The sequence below is a fragment of the Nanorana parkeri genome, unplaced genomic scaffold (genome assembly GCF_000935625.1).
Source record: "Nanorana parkeri isolate BGI_ZX_2015 unplaced genomic scaffold, ASM93562v1 scaffold385, whole genome shotgun sequence".
Classification (NCBI taxonomy): Eukaryota; Metazoa; Chordata; class Amphibia; order Anura; family Dicroglossidae; genus Nanorana; species Nanorana parkeri.
This window is the reverse complement of record NW_017306653.1, coordinates 610615-624691: the sequence shown is the minus strand read 5'-3', so window position 1 is coordinate 624691 and position 14077 is coordinate 610615. Positions and strand designations below refer to the sequence as shown.

At 47.4% G+C, this 14077-nt stretch overlaps 1 protein-coding gene across 2 annotated transcripts in view; it reads right to left on the bottom strand.

The window, feature by feature from the left end:
• Nucleotides 1–2332: 2332 nt before the first annotated feature.
• The window catches only part of MOCS1 (molybdenum cofactor synthesis 1), a 31111-nt gene continuing 19366 nt past the window's right edge, over nucleotides 2333–14077 (bottom strand). The window contains exons 5-11 of one of the 2 annotated variants that reach the window (XM_018559246.1): nucleotides 13749–13810; nucleotides 12776–12887; nucleotides 11067–11179; nucleotides 9088–9198; nucleotides 7629–7749; nucleotides 5697–5744; nucleotides 2333–3183 (exon numbers count right to left, since the gene is read on the bottom strand). In XM_018559246.1, coding sequence (XP_018414748.1) covers nucleotides 2396–3183; nucleotides 5697–5744; nucleotides 7629–7749; nucleotides 9088–9198; nucleotides 11067–11179; nucleotides 12776–12887; nucleotides 13749–13810 — 1355 coding nt within the window. In that variant the 3' untranslated portion in view covers nucleotides 2333–2395. Of the gene's footprint in view, nucleotides 3184–5680; nucleotides 5745–7628; nucleotides 7750–9087; nucleotides 9199–11066; nucleotides 11180–12775; nucleotides 12888–13748; nucleotides 13811–14077 lie in introns of both variants that reach the window. The other variant, XM_018559247.1, reaches the window with a different exon arrangement.

Sequence of the window (14077 nt, the reverse complement as noted above, 5' to 3'; positions counted from 1 at the left end):
CGGGTTACATCATTTTGTGCTTTGCCGGTTATGCCCAATGGGAACGTGTTCTTGGTAAGGCGTGAAACAAAATCCTTTCCTATAAAAGGTGACCAGCACCGCCGGTCTTAGCTCTGTTGCAAAGCTAAAGTGCCGGAGGAGCCTTCAACATCTGACACTTCCTGTAGTGTCAGATTCCTGGTCCCCCCTCTAGGTTTTGTGGTTCCATCCGCCGGACCTTCTATCACTAAAGAGACACAGGGGTCGGCGGATGGAACCACAGTGTACAGAAGGGGGACCATGGAGAAGTCCAATATAACTCTTCAACATCTGACACTTCCTGTGTGTCAGATTCCTGGTCCCCCCTCTAGGTTTTGTGGTTCCATCTGCCGGACCTTCTATCACTACAAGACACAGGGGCCGGCGGATGGAACCACAGTGTACAGAAGGGGGACCATGGAGAAGTCCAATATAACTCTACAAGACAGCAAAGATCGGCAGTGCAGGCGGCAGGACAGCGAAGCATTGATCCTCCTTTACAGGCGAGGCTTTTTATTTCTTTTATCTAGCAGCAGTTACTTTAGCTGGTGGATAAGTCAGAAAAAAGGCATTGTATCATCTGGGGACACGACAGGTTCTCTTTACTGTGTCTGGCAGACAGGGTACAGAAGAACAGTCAGTAACAAAATAAACGACATTATAAAATGAGGGCTAAAAAGTAAACAGAACATACTTGGTAAGGCGTGTATGGACCAGTAACAAAGTCACTCAAAACTAGACACCCCTTTAAAGGATAAACTCCCTCAAATGTGATATTTCAGTATTAGGTGGACTGTAGTAGCTTATATTACTTCATCTTCAGTTGCAACCGTCCTCAAATGTTCCAGTTAAGTCCATCTAAAGGTGTTCCCAATTATTCTTCATAGTATAAGCTAAAATACAGCAGGATGGTGGGGACCCCTGATAATGGGCACAGCAGGTGTACAGACCCGGGAACTCAGCACAGGGATGGTGGGGGTCCCTCATAATGGGCACAGCAGGTGTACAGACCCGGGAACTCAGCACAGGGAGGGTGGGGGTCCCTCATAATGGGCACAGCAGGTGCACAGACCCAGAAGCTCAGCACAGGGATGGTGAGAGCTCCTCATAATGGGCACAGCAGGTGTACAGACCCAGGGACTCAGCACAGGGATGGTGGGAGCCCCTCATAATGGGCACAGCAGCTGTACATATCTGGGAACTCAGCTCAGGGATGGTGGGAGCCCCTCATAATGGGCACAGCAGGTGTACAGACCCGGGAACTCAGCTCAGGGATGGTGGGAGCTCACTGAACACATTTGGGATGAATTGGAACTTTGATAATGAGCCAGGTCTTCTCATCCAACATCAGTACCTGACCTCACAAATGGGCACAAATTCCCTCAGACACACTCCAAAATCTTGTGGACGCCTTCCCAGAAGTGTGGGGTCTGTTATACTGCAAAGTGGAACCAAATCGCTATTAAAAGGAGAACTATAGGACAACTTTTTTTCCCCGCATAGTTCTCTTTTGGGTCATGGGAGGACATATACTAATGCCATTGCCCGCTATATGCTGTGAGTGCCACAGTCGGGACGGATCCCCACCATACTGTTGAGTTCCACCCAGCTGGCTGATTGACAGAGGCAGAGCCACCTAGGCCCGCCCCCTCCCGTACGTTCCTCCAATCACCGATCTCTGCAGGGAGATGAACAGGAAGTGAGCAGGTCGGCGGTATATTTTCTCTTACTTCCCGTTCAATAGAGCCGACGTGACAATTTCAGTGTCACACGTCGGCTCTAACTATGGGGATAAGTAATTCATGCACCCCATAGTACTCCCTAAATGGCTATGGTCTGGGAATGGGATGTCCCACAAGCTCACACTGTATGTATGATGTTCGGGTATCCACAAACCTTTGGCCCTATGGTGTATAAGCAACTGTCAGGTCCACCAAACCCTGAAATATCAGAATAACTGGATAGGGCCCATTAAAGAATAAGAAGTCACATCATTCCGAGGAAATATAAAAGTGTTATCGAGTTGGCATTAAGTGTGTACATGGCACCAATCTAATGGAACACATAATAGTGATAGGACCCTGTAGAAAACATCTAACGATTCAACTTCCCAAACTGCTCCAGCTGCAAAATATCTTCACCAGAGTTCCCAACTCCGCCTACTTCCCACGGCAGTAATGAAGGCTGTGGCTCTTGTCAGTGCATCAGTTTCATTGAATGCGTGACGAGGAGCGAGACCCCTTTCTTGGCTGCCGTAGTGGCGGGTGGGGCTGTCAACTCTAGTGCAGAGATCTCCGCGGTGAAGCCTTTGAGAGCTGCAAGAAGCCGTAGCCCACAGACGTCCATTTTGAACATCACTCCTGAAGGGACTTGCCCTTTAATTTGATGGTTTTGGCTCACGGTGGAAGTCTCCTCTCTGACCTCCGGTTTTGCTCTCCAGTTTCACTTCTTCGATAATGATGTCATGGGTGACGGCTTTGCACATGTCGTAGATGGTCAAAGCCGCCACGCTGGCCGCGGTCAGCGCTTCCATCTCCACACCCGTTTTACCGTGGGTGCTACACTCGGCCCTGATCGCCACGGCAAACCGGGCGCCGTCCAGTTTCAGGGAAACTTTGACCTGGCTTAAGGGGATGTTGTGGCACAGGGGGATGAGCTGGCTGGTCAGTTTGGCACCCTGGATTCCGGCAATGTGGGCCACCGTGAGGACATCACCCTTCTTGAGCTGGTTGGACTGGACCATGTGGAAGAGCTTTGGCCCCAGGCGAACAACTGCCGTAGCGACTGCCGTGCGCCGCGTGTCTAATTTGCCCCCGACGTCCACCATGAAAACCTTCCCATCTCGGTCAACGTGCGTCAAGTGTTCAGAGGTTCCCTGTGAAGAGGGATTGTGCGTATCAGATAAAGTGGTTCGTTCAGTGGAAGACTCTTCTGTTTTAAGGCACTTTGGGTCAGTATTAAAGTTTTTCGGGTTGCTGCAGAAAGCCCGCAGTGGAAGCACCATGATTTTCGGCCTAGCCGCTCTAAAATCTCGTAGTGATCGGTAGAAGCCTCTGTTATTTGGGACGGGTGTAGTGGGCGTGTTTGATTTGGTTCTCAAACCGAGTCTTTGAAGTTGTTCGTTAAAAAACCACTTCGTTGTTTTCTGTGGAAGCTTCCAGTTTCCTGCAAAACACACAAGAGGTTAAAATCAACTACGTACCAATCACATCCATAGGGAACAGGTCAGCTTCATCAATTACACCCATAGGGAACAGGTCAGCTTCATCAATCACATCCATAGGGAACAGGTCAGCTTTATCAATGACATCCATAGGGAACAGGTCAGCTTCATCAATTACACCCATAGGGAACAAGTCAGCTTCATCAATCACATTCATAGGGAACAGGTCAACTTCATCAATCACATGCATAGGGAACAGGTCAGCTTCATCAATTACACCCGTAAGGGAACAAGTCAGCTTCATCAATCACATCCATAGGGAACAGATCAACTTCATCAATCACACCCATAGGGAACAGGTCAGCTTCATCAATCACATGCATAGGGAACAGGTCAGCTTCATCAATCACATCAAATTATTATGGCAAGGAATAAAAGACAATTCTATCCTACTGTGAAATATAGGCTACTCGGTGTATTCTCTTGTGATTGGAAGCCTAGGTAAAGATCACTTGTCATCTGCCTTCCAATGAGACTTGTGGACATTTCACAAAATTAGGTACTGCAAATGGTTTTCATTCGGGATGAACCGATATCGTTTTTTGGTATTGAGTACGAGTATTGATATTAATGTCTCGGTACTCGCTGATCCCGGTACTTCCGCTAGCATGGAGTCAGCTTCCCGGGTAATCAGGAAGCCCGGAGGCAGGTCATCACCCGTCGCCCGGCTTCCTGATTGGCCGGGAAGCTGACTCCATATTCTCTCGCGGCACTGCCTGTCAGAGGAAATCTCCCTCAAATCGGGGGGTAAGTATCGGAGCATTTGGGTGAGTATGAGTACTCGCCTAAATACTTAGTATCGGTACGGATACTAGTATCGGTATCAGCGCATCCCTAGTTTTCATTCTGAGGGACAGGCAGTGATTTAAAGTGGGCCTGCCATGAGAATAATGGGTAGGCTGGCTTATCTACAAATGCTACGTGACCGGTTGCCTTGGCTTCAATGCCAGCAGAGTCACTGACCCAGAAGTCCTAGAAATAAGCCATTCTGACACTTATGTGGTGTATGCTCGTTCCAGAACTTTAAAGCTAAGGGAAGAAAGGGAAGAAAGGGAAGAAGGAATTCATTGGGGCCGATTAGGACAATGGGGTTAATAATGGGTTTAACAGTAACTTTTTTTTTTTTAACTTCTCGGGTTGCTTTCGGCATTTACACTAAAAACTGCCCAGGGCACGACCATTGTGAAGCACTATTAAGGAGAAAGCAGATCCTGTGTTTATAATGAGTATAATGGCTGCCTACAGGTATATGTGCAAAATAAAACTTACAAATATATATTTTGTATCCAAACAAAAAAAAAATACTGTTAAAACTCTACCCAATGGGATTGATTTATAAAACCTCTGCCCAGTCTATGGCTGGACAAATGCCATTTGCACAGCATTCCTATGCTCGAGGAGCATAGGTAACTTCTATGCTGCACCTAGTGGCAGGAATGCATTGTGAACGGCATTCGCCCAGCACGTGGCTGGGCAGAAGTTTTATAAATCAACCCGGATCTCTTTAAAGCAAGCCAGCGATGACTTTTAACAACCTGACAGATGATAACGTACGTGCCCCTATTTCACCTACAGAGTGTCAGGTACCCCCAGGAGGAGGTTAGGCAGCTCATATTCTGCAATGGTGTTTTCTCAATGGGGAATACATCGGATTTTTGTGCTCATTGTAAAATCCTTTTCTTGGAGTCAGTTAAGGAACAAGTCCCCCCACTCTGTGTTTTATGATAAAGCTCTTGGTACAGCTTGCTACAAATCAATAGGGATATCCCTGGGCTGGCCTGCAGATTTTATGGTTGTCATTGTCCAAACCATTCAATTATTACTATTGCCCTCTTTTCTTTTCTCGTCCATTGAGGGGCACAGGAAGTCACTCACTGTTGGGATATCCAAAAGACCAGTGCAACTGAGGGGTTGGCAAACAGCAACAACCACTAAGGTCTCGTTCACACCTAGGCGTATTGCATATGCGCGTCTGTCGCGCGTTTTTTACCGCAATACGCGGTAAAAAAAGTTGCGCGTCTGTCGCGCGTTTCCGCCAGGTCCATGGAGCAGTGCTCCCTTCTGTGTTTTGTTATTAGATTTTTTTCCTGGACTTTGGTATCAGTCTGATTCTTGTCGTCTTCCCTCTAGTTGTGTTAGCAGGATCTCCTATCAGGCAGCGGGTTCGTCCTCATCTGTTAGATTTGGACGTTGGCCCTTTATGAGGCTCTTGGGCTGATGTTTTGTTTGCCAGTCTCCCATCTTCCTCTAGACGGCAGCATGACCCGACATCAGATGATTTCCTATGCCCAGTGATGGACAAGATGCACATTACGTGACAGCATGCTTAGAAGTGCCGCATTTTGTTAACATTGCCTCCAGTACGAGCTTCACCCTCTGTGAGTAATCAAATCAAAGCAAGAAAAGTGACTAATGGTGACCCGCCCGCCCCATACGTACAGGTTGCGTCACCCACCAATCAGGATCATCGGACGGTTCTTCATCTGTGATATGCTGAACATACCTGAGTGTGAATAAACATGTTTCAGTTCATATATGAAAAGGACGAGGATCCATCGCTTCACAAACACTAATGTCATATTTACAGTGCATCCCAAGACAAACTTTGTATTGTTAGTTTTAGATTAAGGAAGGATTAGAACCTCGGTCTGTTTTTTTTATTGCTGTGTGTGACCCTGCTGTGGAGATTCACCCCTCTATTTGCCCTGGCGACCATTGTCAGTGGAACAGAAAGAGAGGAAACAGGAATAGAGCGAAAATCTTCCAATGGGTACCCCTCCAGAAGGAACAACTGTCCTGGAGGGGAATTGCCTCAGTTTTGGGAGATTTGTTCTCACTTACTTGGATCTTGTTCGACTTCCCTTCAGTCTTGCACAGTTATACAGACTCCTCTCCTGGGCCGAAATGGTCTGCTCTGATGTCACTGCACACTGGGAAATTCTTACAATGTGCAATAGAAGCTGCAGCAAATCAGATAGAGCCCGCCTCCTTTCCTGGCTGGAGGTCGTCCACCATTATCCAGCCCTGTCCTCCTCAGCTTGACTGTCCCTGGCCCACCCCTTTCATTCTTTGGATTTCAGTTCTTGTCATCATAGAGGCTCAGCATCACAAGTGGCCATTACTGAGGGTGGGCTGTATGCAAATACATCCTGCTTACGAACACCCACTCCTCCAGATGGACATCTGCTCATCACTTTGACTTAAGCATAACTCCTCCTTAGAGCCAGCTTTGCACACATGGAGTTGCACTATCACTAGGGATGCAACGATACCAGTTTTTCGGGTACCGATAATTTTTTTTTCAGTACTCGCCAATACCGAAAGTGCCATTAAAGGAAGCCGGGCATCTCCTGGCTTCCTGATTACCTGGGAAGCCGGGCAGCGTGTAATGACTCGCCACCCGGCTTCCCGATCAGCAGGGAAGCCGTCTCCAGGCTCCCTCGTCACCAGGTGACGAGGAAGCATGGAGCCGGCTTTCTGGCCAATGAGGAAGCCGCACGCCATGTAATGACGTGTTGCCCGGCTTCCTGATTGGTCAAGAAGCTGGTCAATGAAGAAGCCGGGCAAAGCGGCATTACACTGTGCCCTGCTTCCTGATTGTCCGGGAAGCCGGCTCCATGCCCTCTTGTCACCAGGTGACGAGGTAACACCAAGCTGGCCAAACAAGCTGGGGGACGTGTAATGACACGCTGCCCGGCTTCCTCATTGGCTGGGAAGCTGGCTCCAGGTGACGAGGGAGCATGGAGACGGCTTCGCCGGCCAATCAGGAAACTGGGCAGCGTGTATTGACTCACTGCCTGGCTTCTGATACTGGAAGCTCAAGTATCGGGCTAGGCATCGGAGCTATTCGCCCAAGTGAGCACTCGCCCAAATACTCGGTATCGGCACCGATACTAGTATCGATATCGGTACATCCCTAATTATCGCAAAACCCCGCTCTAGAGTGCACATTGCAGGGTGCATGCCACAAATTGCTGGGAAATAGGGCTAGCAATAACCCCTAGCAATGAAAGTTTAACTTTCTTACTTCAGCTAGTACTGGGGTAAATAATCAGACTGTATGTTGTGACTGCAGAGTATTGTGGAGACGCCCTCTCAGGAGGCAGGTTTAGGACACCCTCTCCTCACATTATGTCCTCACTCTTCCGGGGTGAGTGGTTCAGGATGCCATTCAGCCAGAATACTGAGGGCATCTTGTGGTGGAGAATAGGTACTGCAGTTGGCAGTGCTGGAGAGGAGGCGCGTGTTGCAGTCCGAGCTGCTTTTTTAATATCCTGCTGGGGGACCCCTTCAAAAAATCAAGTTGTCCTGAGTTGGCATTCTAGGTGGGAAGTAAGTAGTAAGTTACATCATAAACACAGAGCCAGCAGAGAACTGGGACACTTGCCTGCGTGCTGTTTCTTTTTTCTCCCCACAGCTGCGCCGATGATCTGTATAAGCTCCTCCTCGCACGCCCCTGACCGCACCACGTCCCTGAGAGACACTTCGGAGTTCCCAAATAGACAGACCTGGGAGAGAACAACAGAGTGTGGGACAGTTCACTATATATAACATACTGCACACAGGGAATTACTGTTAGCTTTAGTGAGTCACAGATGGATTTTCCATATTGCATTGCTCCTAGGGCCAACAAAGGTTCTGGAGGGGGGATATGCGTACTTTTAAAGGGGTCCTCTGGATGCCTCATCAGGTCAGTAAAAGGTCAGTGTTGTATGATACCATAGAGGATTGCACCACATCTTAGAGGTCTTGACAGTTGGGATTGGGCTGCTTTAGAGGAAACATGGCCCACAAATATATGCAAATCCAGCATTGCACTGATAACTAATAACAAGACCAGCAGAAAAATTAAAAGGAAAGGAAAACTGCTGCCGCTAGGAAATCCACATGTCACGTACCTGCCACGGGTCTCCGGGACCTCAGCCTTGCCTGGGCTGTAAAGTATGCCCATGGCCTAGAACGGAGCCCACTGGGCTATATTGTAGCATCAGGGTTTTTTTCTAAAAGTTGATTCCTTGATGTGTTTGTGAGTTTTTTACTTTTACTGTTCATCCCCGTAAAATCTAATTCAGAAACTACAAGGTGGTCTCACTTTAAATGGCACAATTGTGCATTAAAAGGTGGCACTTAGTGCGTATTCTGAATGCCCACTGAGCCACCCTTTGGGGGTGGGAAACCCAAGTCGGCCTGGGAAACCCTGACCTTCAATCGTGAACGGTTCAACACTGTGAACACTGCAAACTCGGTCACTAAGGCTCATCCTTCTATTCCACTTCCCCCAAAATGGTGCGGGGTGTAAGGCCAGTTAATGCAGCCATATAAAAAGCCTTAAAGCTAATCTATCCTCTCTCTGTTCCTCCACAACATGTAGCTTACCTGTTCCAAAAGCAAAGTCAATCATATTTTCATGACCAGTGACATCAACAGAGCAGAGGGAAAAAGGGGGCAGTTGGTGGGAAGGGCTGGGTAAGTACAGGTGCTGGTATTGAAAATGCAAACGCCCATTGATGTATGGGCCGAGCTGGGCAGAGACAGGTGAACCCCCATTTGATTTAGGCAGGGCTGGCAAATCCAAAACTACAAGTGGAAGAGACCAGTCACCCAGTGCACAGAATGAAGGCAGGAGATGACTGGTCTTCATTGGAAGTCCACCACCAGCCAAAAGCAAAGTCTATAGGATTGCTGCACAATAGGAGTGGGAACCCAAGGTGAGCCATTCATTGCTTTACTTTTAGACTGGATTGTGCCCGGAGATGAGCTTCAAATTTCAGCAAATAATATTGGATTTAGCATTTGGATAACTTTTGTTCCAACAAAACAAGGAGCAAATCAAATCTTCTCTGTACCTTCAGGTTTCCGTCCGCTGTGATCCGCAGCCGGTTACAAGAGCCACAGAAGTGTTCAGACATCGATGTGATGAAGCCGATCTGCCCCTGGAAATTGGGCACCCGGAAGGCCTAGTAGGGAAAGAAGATGGCTACAATCAAATGGATTTGTTGGGTGGATACACTGCCAGCCTATGATCTGTGGTCTCCTCTATGGACTCCTAACCAGACTGAGCACAGATCAGCCACAGAATGAAAAAAAAGAAACTTGCAACTATTTGCATTTCAGCTCTTTATCAATGGCGACTCTACCTCAGAGTGAGTCAACAGTTGTGGCACAAGACACAGTAAGTGCCACTGTTCTTCTGGCAAGAAATACTAACCATAATGGTATGGGTCTGACAATAACCCTAATACTATGTTTATAGACAAAGTCGTGTGGTCACGGTCGGTGCCGACATCATCATCACATGGTTTTGTCAATACCATAGCAAAAAGTGTGTGCTCTCCGCTCTGGACAAGAGTCTTGTATATGAAAAGACAAAAGATTGGTTCTTATTTAACACGTGTTTATTCTTGGGATTATGGGACTTGAGAACTCCTTTAAATGAATGGTCCTCGTCTAAAATTCCAACAAATAAGCCTAATACGCCCCAAGCCAATTCCAAATGTAAACCAATATGTACATAGGGATTCATCTGAATGGCATTACTGGCACTAGATGGCTCTGAGGAGCATAGGGATTTCTTGAGGAGCATTTGAATATCATACGCTCCCTAGTGCCATCTAGTGGCGGTTGTGCCATGCAAATGGCATCTGCCCAGCTATACAATAAGCAGAAGGGTTATAAAGTCAACCCATTGCATTCATTTCCATTGCCTTACATTAGGGATGCACCGATAGTAGTATCGGTACAGAGTATTTGGGCGAGTACCTAGCCCGATACCTGAGCTTCCGGGTATCAGGAAGCCGGGCAGCAAGTTATTACACGCTGCCCGGCTTCCTGATTGGCCGGCTCCATGCTCCCTCGTCACCTGGTGACGAGGGAGCATGGAGCCAGCTCCGGGGCCTATCTGGAAGCCGGGCAGCGTGTAATGACTTGCGCCTAGCTTCCTGATTGGTCGGGAAGCCGGCCAATCAGGAAGCTAGAAGTTGAGGTTTTACTCACCCCTCGGCTTTCTGATTGGCCAGAAAGCCGGCATCATGCTCCCTCATCACTTGATGATGAGGGAGCATGGAGAAGGCTTTCCTGCTAATCGGGAAGCCGGGTGGCGAGTCTTTACACATCGCCTGGCTTTCTTAATGGGACTTCCGGTATCGGTATTCGGTATTGGTGAGTACCAAAAAAATATATATCGGTACTCAATACCGAAAAACCGGTATCTTATATTCATACCGGCCACTGATCTTCCCTACAGAAATAACACAGAGTGCTGGGTAGAGAAACAGGAGAGGAGTTTGCAATATACCCTGTTTCCCCGAAAATAAGACCTACCCCCAAAATAAGACCTAATACTATTTTTGGAATTTGTTAAAATACAAGACCTACCCCGAAAATAAGACCTAGTTGTGACCATTCCCAGGGCCGGTGGTGGCATGAGGGGGAACTTCCTTGAAGAGCCGCAAGAGAGGCAGGAGAGAATAAGCGGTGCCAAAAAAGCCAGCGCTAGAGGAAGCGAGGCGGCACCAGAGGGAGCAGAGCCGCGTAAGCCGATGCCTCCTCTATAGCGCCGGCTTCTGTCACAGGCGGAGTGATACCAAATGCACTCCGCCTGTGAGGAATCGATAGTGAAAGTCCGCTTCACTTATTCTGGCCAGCGATTGTTGTACAGGAATAAGTGTGGATTTTTGTACATTAAAAAAAAAATAAGACCTACCCCGAAAATAAGACCTAGTGTGTTTTTTTGAGCCAAAAAAATATAAGACAGTGTCTTATTTTCGAGGAAACACGGTAGTCAAACACAACACCTATCCTATGACACTCATATCCTTATGTGTACCTTAGAAGTGCTGGACATTTCAGTGGGCAGTTTTTCCAGTTCAGGCCACCTCTGACGAATGCTGTCCAACATCTCCTGGTAGCTCACCATCTTCTTAAAGTTCCATTTGTTACCTGTAAAAAAACAGAACTTTATTAATAAAGAAAATTCCACAAAGAACATTATGGCATTATATCTAGTAGGATTGCTCAGCTTTAGCCGGAGCTCTGTAACATCTAAGACATATCAATGCTCACCCAAGAGGCTTCCTCAGTTCTAAGGAGTGTCAGGAACATTTCCAACACTGATATCTAATAGGGTAATTCAGTCCCCTGAATTAGTGATGTTTCCTCACTAATCCAAGTAGTTCTACTGAATGTAGGTACTAGGGTTATGTAGGGGACATACCCTATACTGTAGGGGTATGTAGGGCACATGCCCCAGCATTTATATTTACATGGGTAACTCAGTCTACTTTATCCAGTTACCATGAAATGTGCCAAGGCAAATGTTGACTGTCCACACTTTGGACAGAGAGGTCAATTGGTTCACAAGAGACGTGAAGGAGGCCACTTACGTCAAACTGGAACAACCATCCCTGAACAGGGGTGGAAACCTTCAGGGCCTGGTCACATGATTTTCAGGTCCTGATCAGGTGCAAATCTGCAGACGCGGTGCTATGTGTTTTGCCGCGTTTTTGATGCGTTCCAGTAAAAAAAAAAAAAAAACGGACTGCGCACATGAGAACTGTAGCCCATAAAACACATAGGGATACATTGGGATGCATTTTTAGTGCAGGAGCGTACGGATCAGGCCAGCACAGAAAACAGACGTTGTGTGAACAGGCCCTCTATGTAATTCAAACAATTAACACCAGTGCCAGAATTCATGGCACCGTGGGACTGAATTAAGGAAAAGGAGCTTTCACAATCTTTCACACCTCCCCTCATGATCTTAGACAATCAACATCTACCATTAAACATTCCATAGCGTGGTGACTGGATAAAGGAGACTGAGTTACCCATCTAAGTATACATGTTCCCTATATTCATTAGAACTACTTGGATTAGTGAGGAAACATCTTCAACATTACAGTTCAAGTCCAGCAGAAGGTGACCAGCAGCTACCAGGTAAACCATGCCAAGCTGTTCAGCTTAGCAGGGGGTATAAGTCACTTAGCAGGGGGTATAAGTCACTTAGCAGGGGGTGTAGTGCGGTGCAGTGACTGGGGAAACTGGGAGCTAAAGATCAGCCGGTTGCAGTATCTCCTGAGCAACGAAGAATACAGCGGCGGACATACTCATCCTGAGTACCGGGGTCCGTCACACAAGTCACTTAGCAGGGGGTGCAAGTCACTTAGCAGGGGGTGCAAGTCACAAGACTAGCTGAATGGAGTTCCAAGTTTGTGAAACTAGATGCTGTATTTGATGGCTTGCCTGGAATTCACCACGTGGTGGCAGAGGTTTTACGTGTTACTATTAATGACAATGACCCTGGAAGTTTGGTGCCGTCCATTTTGCTTTCAGGGAAACAGACAACAATTAAAAGCTGAAGGAGGTTCTAGCATTCCCCAATGTAACCTAAAATAAATGAAGTTTTTACTTCTATCTGTCTTGTCATTGGAATTTTTCCTGGGATGAGATCTCACCTCACCAAGATGGCGGCACTTACATCCCGGACCACCAATTATCAGAGTGTTAGGTCAGCTCTGCTAGGTCAGGGAGACTTACCATCAAAGGGCATGTATTCTATGAAGCGCACCTCCAGCGGTTGCTTCTCCGTCAGTGCTACAAAATCCACCAGCTCATCCTCGTTCAGGCCTCGCATCACCACGCAGTTCAGCTGGAGGACGGGACAGAGAGGGGAGAGACAGTCCAGCAATCAGTGTCTTATAGGGAGAGGTCAGAGGAATAATTGACAAATAGGCTTAACCCTCAAAACTTTTTAAATCTCTTCCCCCCCTTACCCCTTCGAGGATGCCCTCCACATCACCGTCACCATCACTATTGCACATCTCAAATCCTGCAGTGTTCAGGTCAGCTTGGGGATGTCACAGATCCTTCCTCTTCTTAGGTGGTCCTTCATCCTGGACTGAGCAGCACTTACGTAGTCATATGTGAGTGCAGCTTAGTTCAAGAGTATTTTAAGCTCAGGCTGTGCGATAACACACCCCAGAGGACAGGTCCATGACAGTCTGGCCTATTTTATTTTTAAGCCTGGGTCCATAATAACATAGTGAGCAAAAAAAAGTACACTAGGGTGTGTCTCAGTGGTCCATCTCCCAAGAGATAGAGCCCTACCCTTGACCCCCTGGGGTGCAAGGCTCCTGACAGGGGCAGGGCACTCATGTCCACCTAGCCAAAGCTGGTGGACCCATTCTTTTTGGTTAGCCAAAGCCAACCACTGAGCAAGTACTAGGTTGGGCTCCCCCAAAAAAAGACCGCCTGCTTCAGGGAAAAAAGGAACCCAATGGCCACACATCCTCTGCCTAGACTTCAGGGCAGACCCAAAAAAACTGTGAAGTAAAAAAATAGACATAAAAATGTGCGTAAAGTGAGAAAAAATAAATAAGTTCCAAAGTGCGAGACAATGGCCCTCTGATCAGATATCCCACTTGGCCTGAGCTGTGAATTGCTTTGAATTCTGCAGATTACAGAACAGAGGCTCAGTAAATTGATCATCTTTCACCCAGCTGTGTCTTACCTTGACAGGATTGTACCCCAGCTCCACCGCACGGCTGATCCCCTCCATGACTTTATGGAACCCTGCAGGAAAGAAGGTGAAGATAAGAGGTAAGTAGTTATCAGAGAGCGGTAACATCACTGAGAATGCAGCCTATCCATTCACTAGAGACCGGTGACATCACTGAGAATGCAGCCTATCTATTCACTAGAGACCGGTGACATCACTGAGAGTGCAGCCTATCTATTCACTAGAGACCGGTGACATCCCGGAGAGTGCAGCCTATCTATTCACTAGAGACCGGTGATATCACTGAGAATGCAGCCTATCTATTCACTAGAGACCGGTGA